This window comes from Peromyscus maniculatus, chromosome 1 (genome assembly GCF_049852395.1).
Source record: "Peromyscus maniculatus bairdii isolate BWxNUB_F1_BW_parent chromosome 1, HU_Pman_BW_mat_3.1, whole genome shotgun sequence".
Classification (NCBI taxonomy): domain Eukaryota; kingdom Metazoa; phylum Chordata; class Mammalia; order Rodentia; family Cricetidae; genus Peromyscus; species Peromyscus maniculatus.
In genome coordinates, this window is record NC_134852.1 from 199,440,329 (window position 1) to 199,465,813 (window position 25,485).

General features: G+C 49.8%; 2 protein-coding genes across 14 annotated transcripts in view; one reads left to right on the plus strand and one right to left on the minus strand.

Moving 5' to 3' along the window:
* The window catches only part of Cnnm2 (cyclin and CBS domain divalent metal cation transport mediator 2), a 137,170-nt gene extending 128,948 nt beyond the window's left edge, over window positions 1-8,222 (plus strand). For all 3 annotated transcript variants that reach the window (XR_013048384.1, XM_006983328.4, XM_006983329.4), the window contains 2 exons: window positions 6,456-6,640; window positions 7,262-8,222. Coding sequence is in view for 2 of the 3 variants with exons in the window: in XM_006983328.4 (XP_006983390.1) it covers window positions 6,456-6,640; window positions 7,262-7,471 (395 nt within the window). In the remaining variant the exon portion in view is untranslated. The remainder of the gene's footprint in view (window positions 1-6,455; window positions 6,641-7,261) is intronic.
* A 10,066-nt stretch (window positions 8,223-18,288) lies between these two features.
* Window positions 18,289-25,485, minus strand: part of Nt5c2 (5'-nucleotidase, cytosolic II) — a 129,959-nt gene continuing 122,762 nt past the window's right edge. For all 11 annotated transcript variants that reach the window (XM_006983327.4, XM_076563258.1, XM_076563255.1 and 8 more), the window contains 8 exons: window positions 24,843-24,884; window positions 23,604-23,711; window positions 23,300-23,366; window positions 22,325-22,495; window positions 20,848-20,899; window positions 20,681-20,741; window positions 20,368-20,544; window positions 18,289-19,721 (listed from right to left, as the gene is read on the minus strand). In XM_006983327.4, the coding sequence (XP_006983389.2) occupies window positions 19,485-19,721; window positions 20,368-20,544; window positions 20,681-20,741; window positions 20,848-20,899; window positions 22,325-22,495; window positions 23,300-23,366; window positions 23,604-23,711; window positions 24,843-24,884 (915 nt within the window). In that variant the 3' untranslated portion in view covers window positions 18,289-19,484. The remainder of the gene's footprint in view (window positions 19,722-20,367; window positions 20,545-20,680; window positions 20,742-20,847; window positions 20,900-22,324; window positions 22,496-23,299; window positions 23,367-23,603; window positions 23,712-24,842; window positions 24,885-25,485) is intronic.

The following is a 25,485-nucleotide window of genomic DNA, read 5'->3' on the forward strand; positions in this document are numbered from 1 at the left end:
ACAGCAATGTGAACCCAAACTTGGGCAGAGCAGGTGCTCTGCCCCCTCTGTGGGTCCGGATCTCCGGGCCCCACTGTCGCCCAGTTTGAATTGCAGGGCTGCTCTAGCATTACAGAACAGGGCGTGTGGTGTGGAATGCACACACGGACCAATTTACGTTAGGAAATGTAGCCCTTTGTCTCAAGGATTTCAGAGAAAGGACGCCAATGTGTGATATCCCCCTTTTTTTTTTTAATTAAGCAAATTTATTGGCGGTGACCTTGTGGCAGAGAAGGACATTTCAATAGATCAAAGCCCAACAGGAACCGAGAGGGAGATGGTAGAGCCAGCATTTTCCTCCTCTGGCCATGAGGGTGGGGGACTATTTGTTAGTCATTAGTAGAAAATTCAGCCCACAAACCCCCAATCTCACCACATCTCCTAGGCTACTGTTCCGAACCAGAGTCCACTTGAAGCCTCGGTTCTCAACCAGCAGTTAAAGCACTTGGTGCCACACTCCTTGCAGCCCCAGACCGACAGAGCTGGAGCAAAGCTTTTCAGTGAGCTGTCCGGCCTTCAGTGTGCGGAGAGCGCAGCAAGACAGTGTTCTGATGCTTGGGTTCAAGCCAAGTAGATTCAGGGTTTAGAAACACTGGGGGAAAGGAGAGGGTTTAATTCATAAACACGAAAGAAACAAAACATCCCTGCCTCAGTCTAGAATTACCAAGAAAATACTGAGGACAAGAAATACAAACTTCTGCCCACAAACTTACAGGTATACCACTGTTTAAAAAAAAAGAAAGAAAAGAAAAAGAAATAGAAACTCCTGTCGACCAGTTCTGCCCACAGCTGCCCAAAACCACAGCATGCGAGCCCAGCTAACATGCCAACTCGGAAAGCCTATTTCTAGTCCGTCCCCACTAAGGAAGTTCAACATATTGCGTTACATTTTCTCCATTTGTGCCTTTTGGTCCATGTCCGTTTGAGTAACTTTCATGGTCCTCATTTGGGGCATCATTTGATCCTGTGACCGCCATGGTGAAAGGAAGACCACCTGGGAACAGGTGAAGTCAGGACAGCTTATGCGCATCACAGAAACAGAGCTTTGAAGACAAGATGGAGAAACCACATATTTAGCTTTGAACCAGGGTTCAGCAGACACCATTGGTGTAAACTGGTGGTAGTGACTGCTGAGAGTCAAAGTTAACACGTATGGTCCCAAGTGACTGGGTTTACTGAGCCCCAGATGTCTATGACACCTCTCCCTGCCCTCAGTATAAAACTCCTCCCCGTGGGGTCGGAGAGATGGCTGAGTACTTAAGAGCATTTGCTGCTCCGCAGAGGACCTGAGTTTGGTTCCCAGCACACACACACACACACACACACACACACACACACACCCTGTGCATGGTTCACAATTGCCTGTAACTCCAGCTGCAGGGATCTGAGGTAAACGCATGCTCTGCTGGGTGTAGTTGCTGTTGAGTGCATTGTTCCCGGTCTCCATGGCCTCCAGCTGCATCTCTATCCACTGGTTCCCTGTGGGCGTCCCTGCTGCTCTTCCCTGGAGACCCCTAATCTTTTTCATTGTGAAACATTCTGTTTTGTCGTTTGTCTTCCAAATAAGCTCATACTGATAAAAAGGAGGCCACACTCCCTTAAGTGACTCTACAGAGCTAAGGTGTGACTGTGCACCTCTGTAGCTGGGAGCTGGACCAGGGAGACACCATAGCGACAGAAAGAACAGGAAAGGAGAACAGGTTTGAAAACAGTAAGACACACAGTGAACAACCAAGGTCACTTTCTTAAGACTCAACTTCCAGAAGAGCAATTGGTATTGTGAAAACCAGCTGTGCAGGGTAGAGATCAGTTAATAACACAAGTCGGGAACGTGTTCTAGAAATGCAGGTAACTGTGAAATTCTGACCATAGTTGAACAGAACAGTCCGGGGTGGCTAGCTGGGGCGCCAGCTGAGGTGGAAAGCCTCCATCTGGAAATGGGGGCGGGAAACTTGCAGAAATGCCACTCTGCACACAAGCCGTGTATCAGTGTTTGGCAAGCATTGGAAAGTCTCTCACAGAAGTTTCAGCTGCATGTGCTTCAATTTCCCAGCAAAAGTGGCTCAGAAAACCCAGATACAGAGTTCACGCAGCCATCTAGCACCTTGATGTAGCGACGTGCACCCCCAGAGCCACTTCTGTGGTTCATCCACGTCCTGGTGCGACCACACGCGGGTGGACGGCACAGTCTCCAATGTCAGCATCAGAAGAGCGGCCACCACCTCTTCTGTGACTTGGCTGTTTGTATTTTTTCTTTAGTTCTCTTCACCAGCTGCTGTTCCTCCTGCTGGACAGAACTGGTGGACAAAGCTGCATCCCTGAACACAGCACTCCAGCAATCATAGTCTCCCAACCTTTAGTCTGGGCCCGAGACAGCTCAGTGAGGATCGACCCCTGACTCGGAGCCTGATGCCTGGGACCCTCATGTGAAAGGGACAAACGTCCCTCACGCTTGTCCCTGACAACCTGCTCCAAATCAAAGGATGTTTTTTTACTCGAACACTTGTCTTCTGGAAGTGGGAGAAAGAAATGTGTGACATTTAGAATAAGCAAGGGGTCATAGATTTTCCTGGCCTGGAGACTTTTATAGGCCTGGCTTCAGCTTATTTCAAAGATGGCATATGAAAATTCTGGTTCTGGCAGGGTGGTGGTGGCGCATGCCTTTAATCCCAGCACTTGGGAGGCAGAGGCAGGTGGATCGCTGTGAGTTCGAGGCCAGCCTGGGCTACAGAGTGAGTTCCAGGACAGGCACACAGAGAAACCCTGTCTCAAGAAAAAAAAAGAAAGAAAGAAAGAAAGAAAGAAAGAAAGAAAGAAAGAAAGAAAGAAAGAAAGAAAGAAAGAAAGAAAGAAAGAAAAGAAAAAAGAAAGAAAATTCTGGTTCTGAGCCAGGTGGTGGTGGCACACGCCTTTAATCCCAGTACTTGGGAGGCAAAAAAAAAAAAAAAAAAAAAAAAAAAAAAAAATCTCTGAGTTCGAGGCCAGCCTGTTCTACAGAGTAAGTTCTAGGACAGCCAGAGCTACAAAGAGAAACCCTGTCTTGAAAAACAAAAAGGAAAAGAGAAAATTCTGTTTCTGGAGAGAGGAGCATGTTCTGTCCAGTTTCGTCCCACTCATTGACTAGGCACAGGGATGTGAACAGAGGATCCACAACACAACCCATGTCGGGTCACAGATTCCACTCTGACGGGTGACAGCATTATAGCGACCCAGCTTCTAGGCAGCAGTGGATCAGGGCTGCTGGGTTAGGCTCACTCACAAGAAATCTCAGGGTTAGGTCTGGCCGACTGACTGTCCCACTCTCTGAGAGATCTAAACTGTCCACGCAGCAACAGTCGGAATTCAGGTGGCCTATGTGGCATGCTGCTCTACCTGGGAAGGTGCATTAGGAGGCTATTCCTGAGAGTTCCAGTGTGGGCAGCACTATAGGGAAGGCTTAGTTAAATTATTAGAATTAAACGTAACTGTAAGGGTCGGGCAGTGGTGGCGCACACCTTTAATCCCAGCACTCGGGAGGCAGAGCCAGGCGGATCTCTGAGTTCAAGGCCAGCCTGGGCTACAGAGCGAATTCCAGGACAGCCAGGGCTACACAGGGGTCTGCAGCTGTGACCTGAGACCCACTGTCAACCCTTTTGAGTCCGGCAGGAGAAGCAGTGCTCTCAGCGAGGGTGGACAGGACCAGAATGAAATGCATCTTGGAGGCAAACACCCTCGCTGAGTGGACAAGCCTGTGTGTCTTGGGTCACACTTATGACTGAATATGGCGAGTCCTTCAGATGGCCATCCCACTTAGATCTTGGAATAGTTCGAGGACCCCCAGATCCCTGCTTACGTCAGAGTATTGCCTGGAGGACAGACTTCCAGCAGCTTCTTGAGAAAACATGCAGCTTCCATCAATGGGTAGCAAACAACCAACAACCCCAGAAAACCAGTTAAATCTCTCCCCGATGCCTCCACCCTGCCTGTCACCAGAGTCCAGCTCTCCCCTCTTTTTACAATAATTTTGTAATCACTTTTAAAATGATTAAACTTTCCTGGGGACATTTTGTGAGCAAGAGTTGAATGTGAGTCTTAGAAACGGAGGCGGGTAGAGTTGTTTCTCAAGGTCTGCTGCCTTCGTGTTGAGGAGGCTTTAGCTAGTGTCGCTGGCCACATGCTGTGAGATTGCTGCTGTTGCTGTTCAGATTTTGATACTGTCTGTGAGATGCTGAGCAGTGTATTAAAGCCATGAGGTATGTCCCCAGACAGTCCTGTCAGGCCCATGGCTCTCTAGAAGAGGTACAGAGAAATGGGCGGCTTCTCCAGGCTGAGGCCAGGCTCACAGGCAAAGCAAGGGATCCACGCTCACACATAACCAGAAAGCCGTGCGCACTAACAGGGAGCCCAGAAGCATCCAGACCACACCCTCCACCCGGAGTTCTGGCCAAGAAGCAGTGAGCCGGCCCGGTACCTGCCTTTAACACCTTAAAACCGTACAAGTGAGCACTGTTTCAAAAATGTGCATGGGAACATGTGATCGCAGCTGAAACCCAGAGGTGCAGCCTCAGAAGTCCTTGTTCAAAAGAACTGAAAGATCTGTCATGACAGGTGATGTCATCATTGGGTGGTAAGGCCTGATCTGAGGCAGGAGCATGGTGGCGAGGTCTGGGAGGAGCTAACAGGAAAGCGCAGGCATGTCCATGGGGTGTCACGCTGTTCTCAGCGCTTCATGTCTTCCTCTGACCCCTCCGACCTGTGAGCTGGGGAGCACTGTGCACATCCTACAGATAAGGATGTTGGAGCTTAGCGGAGTTGGGTTGCCCGTTCAGAGTGCTCCCCTGCTAAGGCTGTGACCCACGTGCCAATCTCCCAGGAGGTGGAAGCGGCAATAGGAGGCGCTGCTGAGTCAGACGCAGTGGGAGCCAGCGCTGTGAGCTGTGCCGGGAAATGATGGTGGCCTGGGAGTCCTGGTGTGCGGATGGCCTCTGTCCTGAGGGAGGTTTACCAAATGGAGTCAGTGGTGAGGGTGGTCTGCGGGTTTGGTACCGCAGTGAAGGGAGGAGGGGTTCAGGGGACACAGTGCTTGGGGTTCCTCAGTGGCACTGTGGAAGCTGTCACTTGAGGTAGGAGGTAGACTGACTGTGGTGATAGACTTTTCCACAGGTGAGGGGCAGACTAGCCCAGGCTGGCTCTTCTGTGGGGGTGTCGTTAAGGACACTGGACGATAGGTCAGTGGGTCCCCTCTGCTCCTGTGGCATTCTGCAATTCCTGACTGTGGGCAGCTGGCAGGGTCCGCACACTCGAGTCGGTTACAAAGAGGAAAAGCAGCCTCCTTGGCTGGGAAGAGAGGGTTGTTCTTGTTCGTTTATTCACTTACTTAGGGCTTTTGAGACAGGGTTTCTCTTGTAACCCCAGCTGCCCTGGAACTTCCTCTGTAGACAAGGCTGGCCTCGAACTCAAAGATGCACCTACCTCTGTCCTTGAGTGCTAGGATTAAGGCATGCGCCACTACATACAGCTAGAGTTTTATTTTTAACACAATTCATCTCTAAAGCTCCAGGAACTGGGGGCTGGAGAGATGGCTCTGGTCAAGGGCTCTTATTGCTTTTCCAGAGGACCCGGGTTCAATTCTTTGTACCACATGGCAACTAAAAATTGTACCTCCAGTTCTGAGGGGATCCAACCCCCTCTTCTGGCCTTCTATGGGCACTGCGTGTGGTGCATAGATTTGCACACTAAAAAAAAAAAAAAAGGGAAAAAAAAAAAGGAAAAAAAAAGCTCTGAGGAATGTTCTCTGACAGCAGGAACACTTAGGTCTCCTGCTCTCTGAACACTTGCTCCAAAGAGCTCATTGCAGGAACCCTTGGCACCAAGGCACTGTGGGCAGGCCTTTCACGGGGTTGCCGTCACCTCGCGAGGCACCCTTGAGCTGGCTGGTGGATAAGAGAGAGGCAAAAGAGACAGACAGACGGACTTTGAAAATTAGTTTTGGTTCCTAGAAAAATAATAAAGAGCCGCTTTGGGCCCTTCCTAGTCTCAGGCAGCTTCCGTGGCCTGGACCTTGTCTCAGCCACACCTGTGTATCTAGTGATGTCCCCTGTGAGGCGGGTCCTCCCCCTGTGAGGCGGGTTCTCCCCCTGTGAGGCGGGTTCTCCCCCTGTGAGGCGGGTTCTCCCCCCTGTGAGGCGGGTTCCCCCCCTGTGAGGCGGGTTCCCCCCCTGTGAGGCGGGTTCTCCCCCTGTGAGGCGGGTTCTCCCCCTGTGAGCCTTTCTTTGCCTTTCTTCCCGGACTGGGTCTGTCACAGCTGAGACCCATGTTGTCTGCCGGAGACATGGTGTGCGCCAGTGTAATGACATTTTATTTGGAGTAGTCACCCCCGCTCCCCCCACTGGCTCTATCTACAGTGCTTTCAAAGTTGTTTCTTCTCCCTTTTCTAGGTGAGAATAAGTCACCTCCTCGCCCCTGTGGCCTGAACCACTCAGACTCTCTCAGTCGAAGCGACCGGATTGACGCCATGACACCAACCTTGGGGAGCAGCAACAATCAGCTCAATTCCTCATTCCTCCAGGTCTACATCCCGGATTACTCAGTACGAGCCCTCTCTGACCTACAGTTCGTCAAGGTGAGTGGGGGAGGGCTGGCGGGTGTCGCTCACTTCCCTGACAGCTTGTCCACTCCCCCAGGCTTCCCTTTTGTTGTCAGAGCACCCCACCTCCCTCTTCCGGGCCAAGCACACAGGCCGAAGAACACATTGATCCCAGTTCCATGCCATGAGCAGCCATGAGCAGTCACAGCAGATGTGGTCTTGGCGGGGTACAGGAACTGGAGATGAGGGAAGAGCGGTTCTCCGAGTTCTCTGGAGCCCATAGCTGGTGACTCTGGTTGGCCTGGAAAGCACCACGAGGCTGCCCTCTGCCCTGGAGCCATGGCCTTCTCTTAGTCTGAAATAGACATCTTCTGGAGACCAAAGCGACTTTAGCTGTGGAAGCTGCTGTCCACCTTTCTGGTCTCTGAGCATACAGGCCAGATGTAGAAACGGGTCTAGTGCTGAGAACTGACTGGATTGCTGGAGTCAACTTGAACTTCAGAGCTGCCCGGTTTCTGCTCAAGGATGATTTTCTCCTGGAGCTCTGGGCCTTTGGGGGTGTTCAGTGTGTGTCTTGGGGGTGTTCAGTGTGTGATGCAGAGAACCTAAGAATAAATGATGTCTCCGTTTGTTTTCTGTGTCTTCTTCTGGCCCCAGATCTCCAGACAGCAATACCAAAATGCCTTGATGGCATCCCGGATGGACAAAACCCCTCAGTCTTCAGACAGTGAGAACACTAAAATCGAATTGACTCTTACCGAGCTGCATGATGGGTTGCCAGACGAGACAGCCAACTTGCTCAATGAACAGAACTGTGTATCGCACAACAAGGCCAACCACAGCCTGCACAGTGAAGGCGCCATCTAGGGCTGCGGGCCCCTCGTCCGTCCGTCTGTCCGTCCGGCCTCCTGGCCTGTCTGACCATGACTTCCCACAGTGTGAGCTTGTCCGCCATGCTGCGTCCTACAGCATTGAGACCAAAGACTTTGCCCCTTTCCCTGGAGGCCGCAGAGGATGGCAAGCTGTGAGGACGGCATGGGGCGGGTGGAGACCAGACTCTCGGCGTCCACAGCTGGGGCATGGCTCTCAAGAATTCGGAGACAGACTTCTTCTGCCCAAATAGAATCATGTTTATTTTTTCAGGACCTTTTATCATTTCTTTCCTCCCTCAATTTGCATGAATTTAAAAATTGTTTTGTTTATTTTTTTCAAGAGATCATGTTTTTGTTTTTAAGTGTCTTTTGCAGAGTTCTCAGTTGGTCTGTCTGAACTAACTCTGCTGTGATCCCATGATGTAGCCCTAACAGGATGGACTTGCCCGAGTGGCCTTCCTCGGCTGTCCCCAGGAAGGATACCTTTCCTCCGTGTGCCGGTGGGTGTCGCTGTCCAACTCGATGGATGAATGAAGAAAACCATGTCACTGAGGAACGTGCCAAGTCTGTCGTCACTGTGGGCGTCGGCAGAAGCTGCAGACGCCCCTCTGCACATAGTGTTGTTTCGAAAATATGTTTAACTGCGCCCCTTTCCCTCAGGAAGGGTTAACGTTTGTTTGGGAATGTGATTTTGCTCCCACCCTAAGGAATTTTTATCACCAAAATGAATGTTAATGAATTTTAAACCCATGGTTTATCATTGGCAAGAGGCAAGTTGACTTCATCCACATTCCTGTAACCTGGGGTGGTCTGGGGCATCCGCCGAGCCACCCCCACCTTCTGGGCCCTCACTCTTGCTAACCCAGGCTGCTGCTCCCGGTGCCACATGGAGACCTTCCATGGGGCTCCTGACTGAACAGGCGGTGTGCGGCTCCGTGAGGGCCTCTCTCCCACCAGGGTCTGGGTATGATCGGAATGAGGCCGGGGTGGGGGGCTGTGTGCTTGGGCATTTCTAGACCTGTGTTTTTAATGGAAGTCCATAGAGCCAAGTGTCCCCGCCCCCCATCTTGTCCCTGAGCTGTAGGACCCACGAGTGGCCCTGGCCCTGCTCGAAGGCCTGCCTCTCGCTTCAGATGTGGCCAGTGCCAGAGAGGCTGCCCGTACAGCCAGAGTCAGTCTGACCCCAAATGGATTTAGAAACCAAATGTGTGTTTTGACTGTCTCCTGTGTGTCTGTCTTCTTTTAGTACCAAATTTACCATGTGTTGTGAAATTCCTGCCAGCGGGTAGTTTGGGTGACTGAATCCTTAACTAGCTCGTTTGTTTGAAGTGGTTACCTGTGTTTGCTGGCAATACTCATGCGCCGAAATGAACTCCTGACCATAGTGTTCCATAGGATTCTCACTCCCCAGGTCACTGCTGGAGAAGAGAGCCTTCCCGTGCCCGGGCTTCCTGCCCAGGGAACCCTAAGGCTCAACATCAGCCGCCTCCCTCAGGTAGGAGGTCTGGGAACCCCAGGTTGGGCCCTGGGAGGGTGACATGTTGGTTTGGTCTCCTGGTAGATAGTTGGTGACTCTGGAAACATACGTGTGTGTGCTTGCACTCACATGCGTGTGTGTGTGTGTGTGTGTGTGTGTGTGTGTGTGTGTGTGCGCGCGCGCGCGCGCGCTGGGAATGGACCCAGAGCCTTGGGCTTGTGTGGCAAGTGCCCTCCTACACCTGGGGTTGGGCCTCTGGTGCCATGTCCACTGACAGTGTTAATTCTGGGTAGTGGTCCTGGAGTGTTCTCAGAAATACCATGCCTGCCAGAGAAGGGCTGGCTTCCCTTAGTGGCCTCTAAAGGAGCTGAGTGGCCTGTTCCCGGTACCTAGCCTGCTACCTTGGGATGAAGTTCCTACCATATGGAACCCCATACTGTGAGTGCCCCTTTTCAAACACAGCCAGGTGAAAAAAAATCCATTTACCAAGGAGCATCATGTGTGCAGATGCTCGCTCTCTGTTTGGCCAGGGCCGGGGCCTCTCCATCAAGCCTCCACCTGGGCACCTCCCTGAGGCCTGAGGTGGCAGGAGCCCCCAAGGCTGTCCTGGTGAGTGCTCTCCTCTGCACGCCAGCCTCAGGCACTGTGCACACCTGCCTCAGGCAGCCCTGCTGCCGGAAGGGGCCCCTGGGAGAGAAGCATGCTTGGTCCCTTCCCAAGCTTTGCTGTTTGTAGATCCTAGAGATGTGTGAGTCTGGGGAGCTGAGCGAGCGTCACTCACCGCCTAATGTGGTAGCTAACTGCAGTCTCTTAGGAAGGAGCTGGGAGTGGGGTTCTCAGATGGAGACTGCAGCCGGCCAGCTTTGCGTTCATGTCCCGTTCGTGAGCTAATTAATTATCTTTGAGTACTCACTCAGTTCTAAAACCCAGGAATTCGGAATAGTTCCTCCCTGGATCCCGAGTGCACGAAGGTAACTGGCTAAGTTCAGCTGCTCTGCGGAGTTCTTGACCTTCAAACAGGGTTTGCGTCTCAGTGACCAATTCTTCAGCTCTCCCCTTTCCCAGACTCCTTAGCAGCTGAAGGAGAGGCACTGGCTCTTTGCCCCTCTGGGCCAGCAGCATCGTCTTGGTGAGGAAGGGCACATACCATCTGTGGCCTGACCCTGTGGGCTTCCCACCAAGAAAGACTGGCGAGCAATGGAATGGCCATGCACAGGGGCTCCTTCCTTGTAGCTCTGGCCTGTTGTCCTCCCAGGCTGCTGCACGATCAAACATGGAGGGAGGAGGGGTAAGGCAGGCAGGCCGGCCAGACTCGGGTTGCTATGGGCCTCCCCCCTGCCCACTGTGGCATCTGGAGCCGCTGCTGCCAGCCAGAGGACAGGGCAGCCTTGTGTGCAGCTGTGGCCAGGACGTTCACTGTAAGCGAGGGTACTTCCCGCCACTGCCCACTGCTGATTCAACTCTTGGGAAAACAGAATCCTGAAGTTTCTACATGAGTACTGGGGTGCTAGTCAACTAGATTAAACTTTGGTTCTTAATTTGAAGGTGCCTCCTCTTTCATGCTCTCTGTGGCCGTGGGTGACCTCACGTGAAGGGAGCTGAGCCCCACACCACTTTCTCATGTTAGTCCAGGAAATGTGTGCAGGTGTTCAGGGCAGAACTTCACACTGACAGGAACACTGTGACACGTCACCTGGCCACCCCCAGCTCCGTACAGCTGGAGGACTGGCTTTTCCAAGTCTAGGAAAACATGGCAGGTCCAAAGGCGTTTCCCTTCAGAGATGAAGCAACAGGACTTGAAGTTAAGCAGGGACCACGAACTTCTGCCCTCCAGTCATTTGGGTGAACGAGCAAACCAAGTCGGTGCTGAGTGGCTGAGCCTGTGTCCTGGCTCGTTAAAACACATGCGGGCACCTCTGTCCTCTGAAGGCTGCCAGGGGTCTGTGCCACAGTCACTGTGCCTGGAGCAGGGGATGAGGTCCCCCAGGGGAACCCAGGCAGGCTAACTGGTGCACCCTACACACCTTGCTCCCTGGACTGAAGAGCAGGCCAGCGAGGGCTGACTTCTTACAACCCACTGTGTACCCTAAACGCCCTGGGAGCCTGGCACAGCTCCCTCCTTGCTCTGACCCAAGATGTGCTTTCCTTGTGAGGGGCTGGGGGCTGGTTTAGGCACTGGAAGTACCAGTGTGCCCTCTCTTCCTGGGGGATCAGGCTCCTTCCTGGGCGGTTTGCTTCCATTCTGGGCCTAGGCTTGTGGTGCTTCTGTGGAACATGGACAGCTGGGTGAGTTGTAGGCTAGCCCAGAATCAGGAGGGACTTAGAGATGTAGAGGGAAGTGATTGTGGGGGATTTGGGAGTTTTTCTCGTACAAATTTATCAATGAGCAACCTACTCAGTGGATTTTTATACCTCAGGGCCATTTACTTTTGTGTTTGAGTGGCTGATGGGTTCATGGAGGTTCGCTTGCTTCTACGTGAGGGATGAGCGGTGTTAGAAGCCTGAGCCTGCTGTTAGCTGCTCTCCAGCCTGGATGAGCCGGCCTTCCTCCAGCCGAGTCGATGCTAATTCACTGGTTTTCCTTCTGGGGAGTCCTGTCACCCTCCCCCCAGGCCCACCCCAGTCAGGCACAGGGCACAGTCCTTCACAGCAGCTCAAGTAAGCAGCTGGGGACCTTTGTTCCTTGGTTCCCTGCGACTGGGCTGATGCAGCTTGGGCAACCCTTTTAAATGAGACATCTCAACTGTGATTGTTTTAAATGCCTTTTGATGGGGAATGCCAGGCGGTACTTGAAGCAATATCAAAATGGCAGGAGAGTCGGGTTCTGGGAGTTTGTATGTACACAGCTGTTAACACCTGCAGCAGGAGAGCTGAGGGTCAACAGTGACTTCACTTAAGGATGACTCAGGTACTGTCTGGCCTCATTTGGAAAGGCACCAGATTCTCATGTTGCTCACATCTGATCCACATGGATTTGCTTAGGTGGATGGAGTCTTCCAGAATCACTCTAAAGAGAACTATCAAAGGGGCCGAACAGACCCGAGTGCCTGCTCTTTCCGGAGACTCCGGTTTCTTACATACAAACAGCTGGGTCCCAGGCCCCTAGAACAGAGGGAAGTAGGGAAGAAGGAGTCTTTGGACTCATGCCCTAGACTGCCCCTGCCTAGCTTCTGATTCACTACTACCCATGTCTCGTCTACTGTGAAGAGTCTATCAATCCATTGACTTATTTTTGCAGTCCTTTAAATCCACAAATGTATATGCTTTATTTTATATTATTTATTATGTACATATGTCTCTTCTGTTAGTATGTCGTCTGTGACTAAGACACTGTTCTGAAGCCCCTCGCCCACGGGGCCTAGGGTTCTGTTGTCCCTTACTGGGTGAGAGGACGGTGGTCTTTTTTTTTTTTTAAGGAAAACAACTGTATTGCTGCTCTTCCTCCTCGCTTCTTTCATTGCCCTGCCCCCACTCATTCCTGATGGCCAGTATTTGAGAGGTAGGTGGCAGCAGATCTTCTCATGAGTTACTGCAGAAGTGGCCCTGTGTGGTGGCAGCATATGGCTCCTTCCTCATCACCACCCAAGCCACATCATTCCTGGTCCCTAAATGATGGCCTCCACTTCTCACCTACCATTGCAGGACCTATCTATCATGGAAGCTGCCTGCCCGGCTAGGCTCTGAACCTGCCTCTTCCTGGTGTCGTGGCCCAGTTACCAACATTGCCTTGGACCTAAAGCAAGCCCTGCTTTGCCCGGTGTTCCCACCCTCCTTAGCTGTACCCGCTGTATCCTGGTGTCCATGTCGTGCATTTGAGCAGTGGCATAAATGGGAAGCTGAACCAGCACAGGTCACGTGCACAGGCGGCACAAGCCGACTGTCACTGTGGATGCGTTTATAACTCAAATGTTGTAGATTTACAATACCTATTTATTTTGTATCAATTTATTTGTAAATCTTGTGATTGTTTTTAAAGGTTTTGTTTATTCTATTATTCTATTTAGATAAATGATGTTCTGTCCACCCTTCTAGCAGATGTGTGTTCCCTCTTTCCTCTATGTAACACCAACCATTTTGTTTTGTTCAGCCTTGGTCCCCTCCCCAATCACATGGCTGCACTAGTAGGAAAGCCTGGGCTGATCACTCCAGGGCATCTCCTTTGGACAGACACTGCAAAGTCTGACATCCAAGTTACAGCCCGGTGCAGCTGCTTCTGGAGTGTTCTCCTTCCAAGGAGCAAGGTCTGCCGCCCCAGCAGCCACTCCCTGGAAAAGGCAGAAGCAGCCACCCAGCTTGCTGTAGACCCTGCTGCCCTCCTGACACACAGCAGCCAGGCACGGAAGAGCTAGGTTGTCCTTGGCGGTGGCCTCTCAACTGGTCTTAAAGATGAGAACTGCTCTGTGGTCCTCTAATCAGAGAGGAGGGTTGGCTCATGGGCGTGTGACCCTCAAGTGACACACACGAGGTACGGAGGCACATTAGATGCACTTCAAATTAAGAACGACCCTCAGCTTGTGCTGTCTCCTCAGACCTCTCCCTTTGGCCTCTCCCCCCTGTTGACAAGACCCACACCACCTTCTGGCTGGAGTTCAAGGTGCGTGGTGACCCACTTGACTGCCGCTTCTTTTTGTCTTTATTTTCTGTATTTTCATCCCAAACGATCCCACGCTCTGAGGATCAAGCCTCGAGTGGCCCCTCCAGAGTCCCGGCTGTGCCTGGTCACGACGGTCAGTCTTAACCCTTGTCCTGGGCGGGAACATTTCCGTGGAGTACTGACGAGACCGACTCTAAACCTCTCCCTGACCATGAACATTTCCTGAAGGGGAAAGAATGCACCTGTATCCAGTGTCTGGCTCCTTTTCCCGAGACTCGGCACAAAGTCGTAGGGAAGGAAGATGGCTACCACACACTCCTTTCAGCTACCTGCTGTGGTTGAATTTTCACTAGATCAGTGCTGAGCTGGGTTGAAAATGCCCCAGGAGAAGGGGCAGTTCTGTGACGACCCTGTGCGACCCCATCACACCTGGGCCAGTTCCTTTCTGCGTTTTACTGAGCTCAGAGCTTCGAGGAAACAGGTAAGCAGCAGAAGGAAGACACTAGAGAGGCGGCAGCGCTAACTTCTGAGCCTGGCACTGACCTCTGGCAACTTTATTTTGTGCTTTTGTGCGGTACCCAGGGCCCCTGACATGCAAGGCAAGGGTTCTACCACTGGGCTACAGCCCCACCTATTTTTACAGATCTTGAAAGCAATGAAATCTAATGAGACGTAGTCCTCATTAAAGCCCAAAAAGTTTACTCTACTGGATTGCTGACTGGCTCTTTTGCTATATGATTGCTTTATTTTTCCTCCGAGGGCCTCACATCTGTACTCCTATTTCTAGGTACAAATGATCAGGAAGTCCTAGGATAAAGGAACTGTTATGTGGCCCTTGTCATTTGTCCTGGCAGATGACCAGATGAGGGACACGTTTCTGAGGGGAATGAATGCTGGGCTGTGGTGAGAGGCTTCCTGCTGTTATGTTAGTGGTTCTGAGGCGCTGAAAAGACAGGAAACACCAGGCAGGTGTCCTGAGACTCAGCCATTTCTCTCTGGATGGAAAACCCCACACCCACAAGTCCAAGGTTAACTCTACTGAGAACCTCTCAGTAAGGAATGGCCATTTATTACAACGTTCAATGCTGGGAAGGTTGCTTGGCAAACTCTGAGGAACTTGAGACTTGAAGGACCATCGCTGTCTCCATGGGGACAATGTTCACGGCACACAGGCTCATTACTTCAGTCCAGTCTCCCATGTCATCTACAGATCCTTGGGGAGAGTTTGGTGTAAAACAGCTCCCTGATCTTACTCTAGCAACAGGATGGCGTTTGTGACCCTTACCCTGTGTGAAGAAACATCAAGTGGCCAGGCTCAAAACTGTGAATTTTAAGTTGGAAAATCCCATGACTTAGACATGTGGTGTACACGTATGCATGTCTGTGACGGTGCTCAGACTTAAGTCAGGTGTGATTTTATGTTGTGGCTCTAAGAGGAACTTAGGGGACTGTGTGCACTCATGCATCATTTTAGTGGGGATGAGTGCTGAGAAATGTGTCATCAGGCGACCTCATGGAAATAGCATAGCATGTACTTTCACAAGCCACACATTACATGTAACCTTATGTGACTGCATCAGCAGGCCATATAACCTTATAGGCCCACCGTGATAGCCATGGTCTGTTGTTAACTGACTCGCTGGTGTGGCAGGTGGCTACATTGTATTTCTTGCAATTACAGTGTTTTCTCAGACACCTTCAACTCACTGTTGTTGCCATATGTTGAGAAACAAGGGAAACTGAGGAGGAAAAAAGCTGTGACTTTTGTAAATGAATATTCTTTCTAAATGATCTGTTTTCTGCTATTTCCGGACAGCAGTGGGGGGGGGGGTGGTGGTAAATTTTTGTTTTCCTGTCAGTGGAGGTGGGTGACAGTGTGACTCTGCAGTCTCCACAGTGGAGGTGGGTGGCAGTGTGACTCTGCACTCTCCACAGTGGAGGTGGGTGGCAGTGTGACTCTGCGGTCTCCACAGTGGAGGTGGGTGGCAGTGTGACTCTGCAGTCTCCACAGTGGAGGTGTGTGGCAGTGTGACTCTGCAGTCTCCACAGTGGAGGTGTGTGGCAGTGTGACTCTGCAGTCTCCACAGTGGAGGTGGGTGGCAGTGTGACTCTGCGGTCTCCACAGTGGAGGTGGGTGGCAGTGTGACTCTGCGGTCTCCACAGTGGAGGTCTGTGGCAGTGTGACTCTGTGGTCTCCACAGTGGAGGTCTGTGGCAGTGTGACTGCGGTCTCCACAGTGGAGGTGGGTGACAGTGTGACTCTGCAGTCTCCACAGTGGAGGTGGGTGGCAGTGTGACTGCGGTCTCCACAGTGGAGGTGGGTGGCAGTGTGACTCTGCACTCTCCACAGTGGAGGTGGGTGGCAGTGTGACTCTGCAGTCTCCACAGTGGAGGTGGGTGGCAGTGTGACTCTGCAGTCTCCACAGTGGAGGTGGGTGGCAGTGTGACTGCAGTCTCCACAGTGGAGGTGGGTGGCAGTGTGACTGCGGTCTCCACAGTGGAGGTGGGTGGCAGTGTGACTCTGTGGTCTCCACAGTGGAGGTCTGTGGCAGTGTGACTGCGGTCTCCACAGTGGAGGTGGGTGACAGTGTGACTCTGCAGTCTCCACAGTGGAGGTGGGTGGCAGTGTGACTGCGGTCTCCACAGTGGAGGTGGGTGGCAGTGTGACTCTGCACTCTCCACAGTGGAGGTGGGTGGCAGTGTGACTCTGCGGTCTCCACAGTGGAGGTGGGTGGCAGTGTGACTCTGCAGTCTCCACAGTGGAGGTCTGTGGCAGTGTGACTCTGCAGTCTCCACAGTGGAGGTGGGTGGCAGTGTGACTGCGGTCTCCACAGTGGAGGTGGGTGGCAGTGTGACTCTGCAGTCTCCACAGTGGAGGTGGGTGGCAGTGTGACTCTGCAGTCTCCAGGCTCTGTTTTTTGGCTGTTGTACATGTGTACATCATCTATGGGCCTCACTAGCAGGGCACACTTGTTTCATCTTTGATAAGGATTGTAGTCCCAGGCATCCTCAGATGTACGGTTAGAAATTGTTCCCTCTGAGGAAAAGCTGTAAGAGAAGCTAATAGCCTAGTAACGAGAAGGAACGCCGTGAGAAACTGAGTACCAAGGCCCTAACTCTCAGCCTCACGGGAACGGGGCTGCTGATGGGATGGCGATGACTTCTGCATGTCATTTTCCCACCACCAGAAAGAGGTCAAAGAGTTTCCATAACATGGAATGTGGGCCACGTTCCTGTCCTAATACAGACTGAAACATGCAGTTGTTTATCTCAGGCTATTCGTGGTGAATAAGCAGAGTATTTTAAAATGCCCAAGAAGCCTCGGAAAAATTGCAGGACTTTAAAGTTCTTAAACAAGTAAGTTTAAGATTTAGAAACATCTAAACATAGACAAGCTACTTTTAAATCTGAGATGTAAGTGCATATAGCTTTGCAAGTGGCTTTCTAAAAACACTGTGACTCAGGGTTTGTGTAGCCCAGTTTTTCTATTTAAAACAAAATTTAAAAAGCGTCTTGGAGCAGCGTGACGGGGTGGTGGCTCACTTTATAGATCTCAGCAGACCTGTGCTTACGGCAGACGGAAATCTTGGACATAAAACAAACACTGAACTTTCTCTGCTTCAAATGGTTTCTGAGGCGCCCGTGGAGAAGTGTGCACGGTCAACTCTCCAGCTATGGGACCCTGCCCAGGAAACACCGGGATCCCTAGTGCCACACACTCCGGGCCTGGAGTCCAGTCTAGCACTGAAGAAGGGATGTTTGAATTCTGATGTTCTATAAAGCCTGAAAACTAAGCAGTGTTTACAAAATCCCTAGAAAAGGTTCTCGAGAATGATGGAAAGTCTGCCACTGTTGTCATCTAAGTTATTCAGGTTTAAGAAAACAATGAAGCTGGGCAGTGGTGGTGCACGCCTTTAATCCCAGTGCTTGGGAGGCAGAGGCAGGTGGATCTCTGAGTTCGAGGCCAGCCTGGGCTACAGAGTGAGTTCCAGGACAGCCAGGGCGTTCACATTTTATATTTTCAACTGTCCAGTCACAGCGGCTCGGTCACCTGCCATGCAGACTGCCAGCACATATCGAGCAGGGGATCATCCGCTGCTCCCTCGTGGAGCCCCAGCTCATTAGCAGCCCCCTCTGCAGATCTGAGGAAAATGTGACTCAACGGGAATTCTCCCGACTGTGCGCTCTCCATGCAGTCCCCAAGTCATGTGGAGCACACTGTCAGAGATACGGCACAAAGGAAAGAGAGCAGAGCAGAGCAGTGTCCACCTCGGCTCTAAGGGAAACTGAGGAGTGTGCACACTGCAGCTGTCAGGTGCCACTGAGATGATCTGGGCCTGAGAGACTTAACACTGTGACATCAACCTGAATGACAACAGTCCGTAACGAGCATGGCGGCTATCAGAGTCTCTACATTTTAAGGACAGATCTGTCCGTGCACATGGTCCCGAGACACCAGTCAGAATGCTGTTCCTTAGTGTGACCTTCTCTAAAGCCGCAGGTAGTGGAGTCGTGCGGCCGCAGGCCTTGGCTCAGAACACTTGCTGAGCTGTGTTCCATCCTATCAAATGGTTACTTTAAAACAAGCCGGCCATGGTAGAGCACGCCTTTATCCCAGCACCCAGGAGGCAGAGGCAGGCACATCTCTGTGAGTTCAAGGCCAGTCTGTTCTACACAGGGGTTCCAGGACAGCCAGGACTACATAGGTAAACTTGGTCTTAAAAAAAAAAAAATCCAAAACCTTGGTGAAAAAATCTTTATACCTATGAAACACTGTACATAAAGCATGTTCTTTAACTAAAAGTGATACAGATATAGTTAGCAATTTTGAAAATGTCATTTCCCTTAAGAGATGCCAACCCTAAAGCCACCTGAGGCCCAACACAGGCTGTGACAGTTGACAGTTGTACCTCACACGGGCAGATGTCAGCATTAGCCATACACTTCCCTGAGCTCTAGGGCAGCCAGTACCCTAGTGACCAGGACCAAGAATGGAAGAAAAGAACTGAGAGTTAAAACCCTTCCAAGTGTGGGTGGGGCACCTCCCCGCACTGGCAGGCAGTCACGTGCCTTCATATTCACAGGCTCTGGCTGTATTCAGAGCAGGAAGTCATTTCCTGCAGGATTCTCAAGGGAACAGACTCTGACTGTACCTTTTGCTCTAGCGCCCCTTCCCATCTGTGTGGGAGGAGCAGGACGTTCCTGCAGCCCATGCCGATGAAGGCAGCACCTGCTGCTCTCTGGGAACCTTTCTAGCTTCACCTACATTCCCCAAAAGGATTGTTTTCATATAACAAAAAGCATTCATGCTACCAATCTTTAAAAATGTAGCAAGGAGGAGGAAGGACTTCTGCCTCAAACTCAAACCCCTCCAGTCTAGTCTAGAATCACTGTCCAGCTCGGAAACCCACAAAGGCACCACACAGCAGCAGCCTGGCCAGGGCCACAGAGGAAACCCAGAAGCTAACGGAAGAAAACTTGACCTGACAGAGGACTACACTTGATAATGAACACAAGGTATCTCTCCACTGACGGACAACACTGTATGACACACTGGAAAAGTGGGGTTTGTAGGAACACGGCACTGGGGCTCACCTCTTCCCACCAGGCTCTAGGCTCTGCAACCCTCTCCTCCTACACGCTGATGAGGAAGACAGGCAGGAAGACACTATGACAACCACAGGGGCGCCATCTGCGTACAGCTCCGCCTGACGTTGTCCCTGTCCTTCCTACAGCTCTGCAAATCTGCAGAGAATACAGATACATAAAACTGAAGTGAGTAGCTATGATTAGAATTATTTAAAGCCTTCAGAAACTTTCCAAATGTACTTTTGATGAGGTTCTCCCACCCTCCCTAATAGAATCCAAACAAGGCCACCCTTGCCCCGTGAGTCCTGCCAGACTTGTGGATGGGTGCTCAGGGTTTTAGTTTGCCTCCTTATTCTTCCTCTTCCTCCTCCTCTTCATCATCATCTTCATCATGGCAGTGTGTAATCTCCTGGGGAGCCAGTGGAAAGAGGTTGGGGGGCTTAATCTCACTAATGGACCTTGTAAGCTGGTGCCGCTTGTAGTCGGTGTCTTTGAAATCCACGGAGGTGCGGTTCCGGGTGGCGAGAGGAGATTCCATCTCGTTGATATCCACGTGTGTGTGCTCCACTGTTGATTCATGAGGCATCTAGAACAGAGCAAAGGCTGAGGATACAGACGCAGCAAAGATAAGCGCCGCCTGAATCCTAACCTCTTTCGTCTCCGGTGTCTGTCTGAGTTAAATCTACAACGGCAGGGACAGACGCACCTAAGCTGCCTGCACTGTTTCCTACAGATGAAAATGAATAAAACCGAAAAACCTTACCTTTTATTTTTATACTCCCTAAACCGGTCCTGAAACAGAGCAGTTTCGGGACGACACATGAAAACATTTATTCAATCAGTACTAACAAAGGAGTCTCTCAATGTAGCCCTAACTCAGAGATTGCTCGCTCCACCTTCCAGGTACTGGGACTAAAGGCTCGCACCCCCACAGCTGGCTGTTTTTAAACACAGGTCTCCTGTGGTTGAAGATGGCCTTGAACTCCCAATCTTCCCGCCTATGTCCCCCACTAAAGCTGAGATTCTAGGTGTAAGCCACCACATCCTACCCAAAGGAGGCAAGTCTTCACTGTGCAGTGTAACTTCAGAAAGTTTCTATTGTGGTCTATTTCCTTACTAACCACATAAGCCATGCGTGGTTCCCATACAAATTGTCTCCATGTCACTCCACAACACTGGTTGCAGACGTGACCCAAAGGTACATCCGACCTGTCAAAAACAGCTTTACTCACCAGGACATGGGCCGCTCTGAAGAGGTAGCTGAAGGGGTAGTACAGCAGGTTGATGAAAGACGCTGCGTAGAGATCAGCATACCGCATCACTTGACTGGCGAAGAGCGTCTGCCGGGAGCCACTGCGAAATAGGCTTCCCATCATCCCATAGCACATGTCCATGTCATGAGTTACTTTCTAAAAAAAAAAACGGTCCTCAGCTTATTCAACTAGTTTGTTACCAGCTACACACAAGTCCCTGCATAAATCAGAAACGTAGAAATGATTTGGACAACTGATTTTCCACATTTTATCCCAAATCCCATCTGGATACCTTAATCCGTCTCTGGATGGAACTAATGTCTGGACGCTCATTGCTACTGCTGTCGAGGTGCCTGGGGACAAAAGGAAGCACGGTGAAAATCTCTAAAGGAACACACTGTATTCCTAGGTTGTTCGTTCTTGAAAAGGTAGGTGGGTTTTTAGAACTGGGAAACTTACTTGTAGAGTTCAGCCAAGAAAATATCCAAGCTCTGAAGTTCTTCAAAAAGTGCTAAAGTTTGGAAAGGAAAAGAAAATGTTTCACATCAATCAAGCAAAAGCACCTAGCTTTTAGGTGACATTTCAGATGTGACAAAGAGCACAGTCTGGGCTTAGCATGGCCGAGTCAAGCACATCAATCACCCGGGTCTCCCTCAGGGGAGCTTACTGACACCCATGTGGACGCCGCCAACAGCAGACCCCACAATCTCCTTTTCAACTGTCTCCTCCTATCTGAACGCCAGTGACCACAACTCCCCCTTTCAGCCATGTCTGATTTGGGGCTTCTAAAGTACTACCTTCTACTCCTTTGGGGGCAGGCACCAAAGCAACTATTAATAGTTTGACTTTTAAAAAAGTTGATGTTTGTGTGTGGATGTGTGGGCTCACACGTGCCAAGTGTGGGAGAGAGACAGTTCCCATGATGTGGATTCTGGGGACTGAGCTCAGGGGACGCTCAGCAGCAAGCACCTCCACCGATGGAGACATCCAGCCGGCCCCATTTTTAGAAAACAGGACTAAGAATCAGGTGACTTGTCCAGAGTGGCAGATCAACCAGGACTTCTAAAACCTCACAGGAGGGAAGCTTAAAATGTGTGGACAACAGGAGCAGCGACAGGCGGCATGAGCTGCATGCTCCTGAGTTCCCCAGAGAACCAGGCCCTGGTGTATCTACTGCACAGAACATGGTTTCTTCCACCATCTTTACGGTCAAGAAGAGTCATTCAGATTCGGTTCTGTCACTGAGAAGAAAAGCCATCATTTCTATTTTATTTATATGTGTACTACATCAATTGGGACTCACCAGCTTGGAGACAGATCTTATTGTTATTCCCATTTTCCTATGTGGGAAAATAAGGCTTAAGGTCCACACAGATTTTGGGTAAAGGAGCCAGTTCCCATCAACGTAGGCCCAATTGGCAGAGTTGGTAACTATTACCACAGTGAGGGTGATAGCCCAGGACATACAGATGGAGAACTTGCATATTCAACACCTTTACGCAGCTCCTTGTACCCCAACTGAAAGGTGTGAGCCACACACTGCACACTGTGCAGCTCAGTTTAAGAGAGAATTTGGCTTCCGTCTTCACAAAGAGCGGGGATTAGCATTCAGAGCCATTAGCGCCCCAGAATCACAGCTCGGGAGTGTCAGAGAGACTGAGACTACTGGATGTGGTTGGAGAAACATGGACTGCAGACCAGAGTCGCAGTTCACAGACTCTTATGCACACATATATACCTGAGCAAGATGTGTTCGTGTGTATGAACAAATTCTAGAGCTGTGTGGAACGGCAGGCTATATTAGTGGTAAGGGTGTCCACTTGATGTCTTGTATACAGAGTAATGGTGTTTATCTAAGAGAACCGAGTCCGAGTTGTCATAGAAGATCCACACTAGTTGTGGCAAAGATCTGAAAGTAAGAGTGACAGTTCCTTACAACTCTTGTCAGTCCAGACATGGAGCTCCTGTGCAAGCTCAGGGATCACCAAGAAAGTTCTCCATCCCTGCCGTTTCTTTGACTTCAAAATGTCTCCAAAAATGTGGTCTCCAATGTACAAAATGTCTTTCCCCTTGGCTCCCAACAGGTCACAGATTGTATCAGAGGAACCTAAAAGGAGTGAATGAGAAAAATGTTTCCATATTAAAGCATTCAGAGCAGCAAGCTATACACTACAGAAATGAATAGTTATGGGAAAGAGGAGCCTTTCTTAGAGACCAAGGTTCACTATTCTTTGTACAACCTAGTCAAGGCTTTAAGCCCTCCTCCGCTGACCAGAGCTCTCAGTAAGAAGTCTAGTCAGGCAATGGTGGGGCACACCCTTAATCCCAGCACTTGGGAGACGGAGGCAGGTGGATCTCTGAGTTCAAGGCCAGCCTGGGCTACAGAGTGAGTTTCAGGACAGCCAAGACTACATAGAGAAACCCTGTCTTGAAAAACAACATCAAAATACCACAGCTGGGCTGGAGACGGAGTCCAGTGGTACAGTGGTTGTTTAGCATGTAAGAGGCCTAGGTCAATCCTCAGAACCACCAAAGGTACCATAACCATTTTCCATCACAGATCTCTCATTAAGTTGGCTTTATTCCACTATTTCTGACTTTTGACATTAAATGCATCCACATGGGCTTCTTGAAAGTCCTTTGAGAAGAAAGACACCCAAATAGTTGCAGAACCCTGAGACAAGCCCGCAAAGGAGGACAGAGGATCTTCTCAGTGACAATGAAACTGGACCCCTTGACTCTGGTCAGCAGACTGCTGACCTCAGAAGACGACAGTTCTGGTCCTGAAGAACTACATGGCACTGTGTTGAAAGACCACGGAACTGTCCAGAGTCAAGTCTTAAGGAGCACGTTAACGAAGACCGCACTCACCGTGCAGACGTGTCTAGACACAGGGAAACCTACAGCTCACCTCCTGAGTAGACGATGCCATGCTGCAGGGGGCCTGTATAGGTACCGATTTTCAGTTTTCCAGTTTTCTGAGCAAAGAGAATAAAAACTGTGAAATGCGCTGTCGTTTTATCACAATGTCTACCCATGTTGCTACTTGACCCAGGCACTGATTCTCTTCAATTAGTACTTTGTTGGGATACTTCAGTTAAGATCAAAACGTCTAACTTTAAGAAGAGAAATTATGGCCATTAAGATAAGGAGAGGGAAGCAGGCAAAGAAGGAACACAAAGGATAATGTATCAGAACATATCGTCTCAACTTACAGTATCCACCTGACGTAGTACTGTGCCTTCTCCAAAAAAGAGTGGTTTCCGTGCATCTACTAAAATCAGATCGAAGTAAGACTGCCATGGTCGGTGGGAGCTCCCAGGCTGGTGGGACAGAGTCAACAAGAGTCAGCACATCACCGCACACCAAGTACTTAGTCTCACTCACACACAAGGAACTTAAAAATAATGAAGTTTTTTCAAAACTGACAGGTAAAAACAATAAATGGCTTTGATAAACAACAGTTTAAATTATTCTCTGGAGTATAGTAACTTATTTCCCAATACTTTCAAACACAAAATATTAAAAACAAGCTACAGCCGGGCGGTGGTGGCGCACGCCTTTAATCCCAGCACTCGGGAGGCAGAGCCAGGCGGATCTCTGTGAGTTCGAGGCCAGCCTGGGCTACCAAATGAGTTCCAGGAAAGGCGCAAAGCTACACAGAGAAACCCTGTCTCAAAAAACCAAAAAAAAAAAAAAAAAAAAAAAAAAAAAAACAAACCAAGCTACAATTCAAGGGACAGACTGAGAGGGGCCCATGAGCACCAGAACTAAAATACAGAAGGCAGCACTGGGAGAAATCCCACTTGCTATTAAAACACTGGCTCTAGGTAGCCACTGGCTTCAGCTCATTGCAAAGAAGACACTGTGCTAACACTGTGTTCTGAGATGGTGTTAGCCAGCATGAAGAGCACTGTACACTGTAATTCTGGCATTTACTGAAGCTTATTTATGGAAGTCTAGGGACTTAAAATTCTCAAGTGTGCGACGAAGTTGCAATGTCTGTTTGTTAAGCCTGAGCACAGTCATACTCCAGAAAGACTTCTAAAGACCAAGGTTAACTGCTTTCTTGGGCTAACACTCATCAGTAACTAATCTAGAAACTGCCAAGAACATTCACATTGAAATTCTGTTTCTTTTTAACTAGTATCACCCTCAATCTACAATTCTACACAACAAACAACAATTCTGCTTAAGAACTTATTCTGATACTATTCATACAGACCACAAAAATGTTCATTTTATTTCTAGCTAATAAATATTTAGACTACCAGAGATTTTTAATTCTGGTAGCCCTGGATTACTTCCTTTAATGCTGATTAAACAATGGGCCATCTAAAACTAGGACTTTTCTAGGTGGATCTTGGCCATTTCCTTCCTTTTCTAAAATATTCTAAAATGATTAAACGTATTCATTATTAGTTAACAAAGTACATATTATATTACTGTAATACCTTGGGTCCATGTGGGAAATCAAACAGGTAAGTCATGATTTTCTGGGGGGGAGGAAAGAAAGATCCATATATGACTTTTGCATAAGATGTATACAAGCTTTTTTTTTCCAACATAAGATTCACCACATTCTTGTTTTCTCTATAGCTTATGAAATCATGGCAGGGGAAGTTAAAAACTGATGCTTCATCAGGCAAAAAGGTGGCTGGCTTCTCAGGAAGAATATGAACTTCTAGGTACTTATGTATGTAGTCACTCAGCTGCCCCTCTCCAGCTCTCCTGGAAACCATGTGGAGGTAAGAGCACTGAAGAAAAGGCTCAGAGAAAACCAATGCCTCACATGAGATACTACACTGCCACGTCACTAGCAGAGAACTGGGTTAGGGCAGAACTTCCTGCTAGAACCATTAACCTATAATTGCACCAGCAAAAGTAAGGTATCTAAATTTGGTCTGTGTGGTTTTTTTTCCTGTATCCTTTAGTCATGATTTTTTAAAATTATTAAAAATAAGAGATGGTAAATTTCAATAGCTAAGATTCAAAACCTTGTCGTATCACCTCTCACTATAGGACTACCAATATCAAGGGGTATAATGGAAAGGGTGTGATTTCTCAGATCTAGATAAATAATGCTCTAAAAAGGCA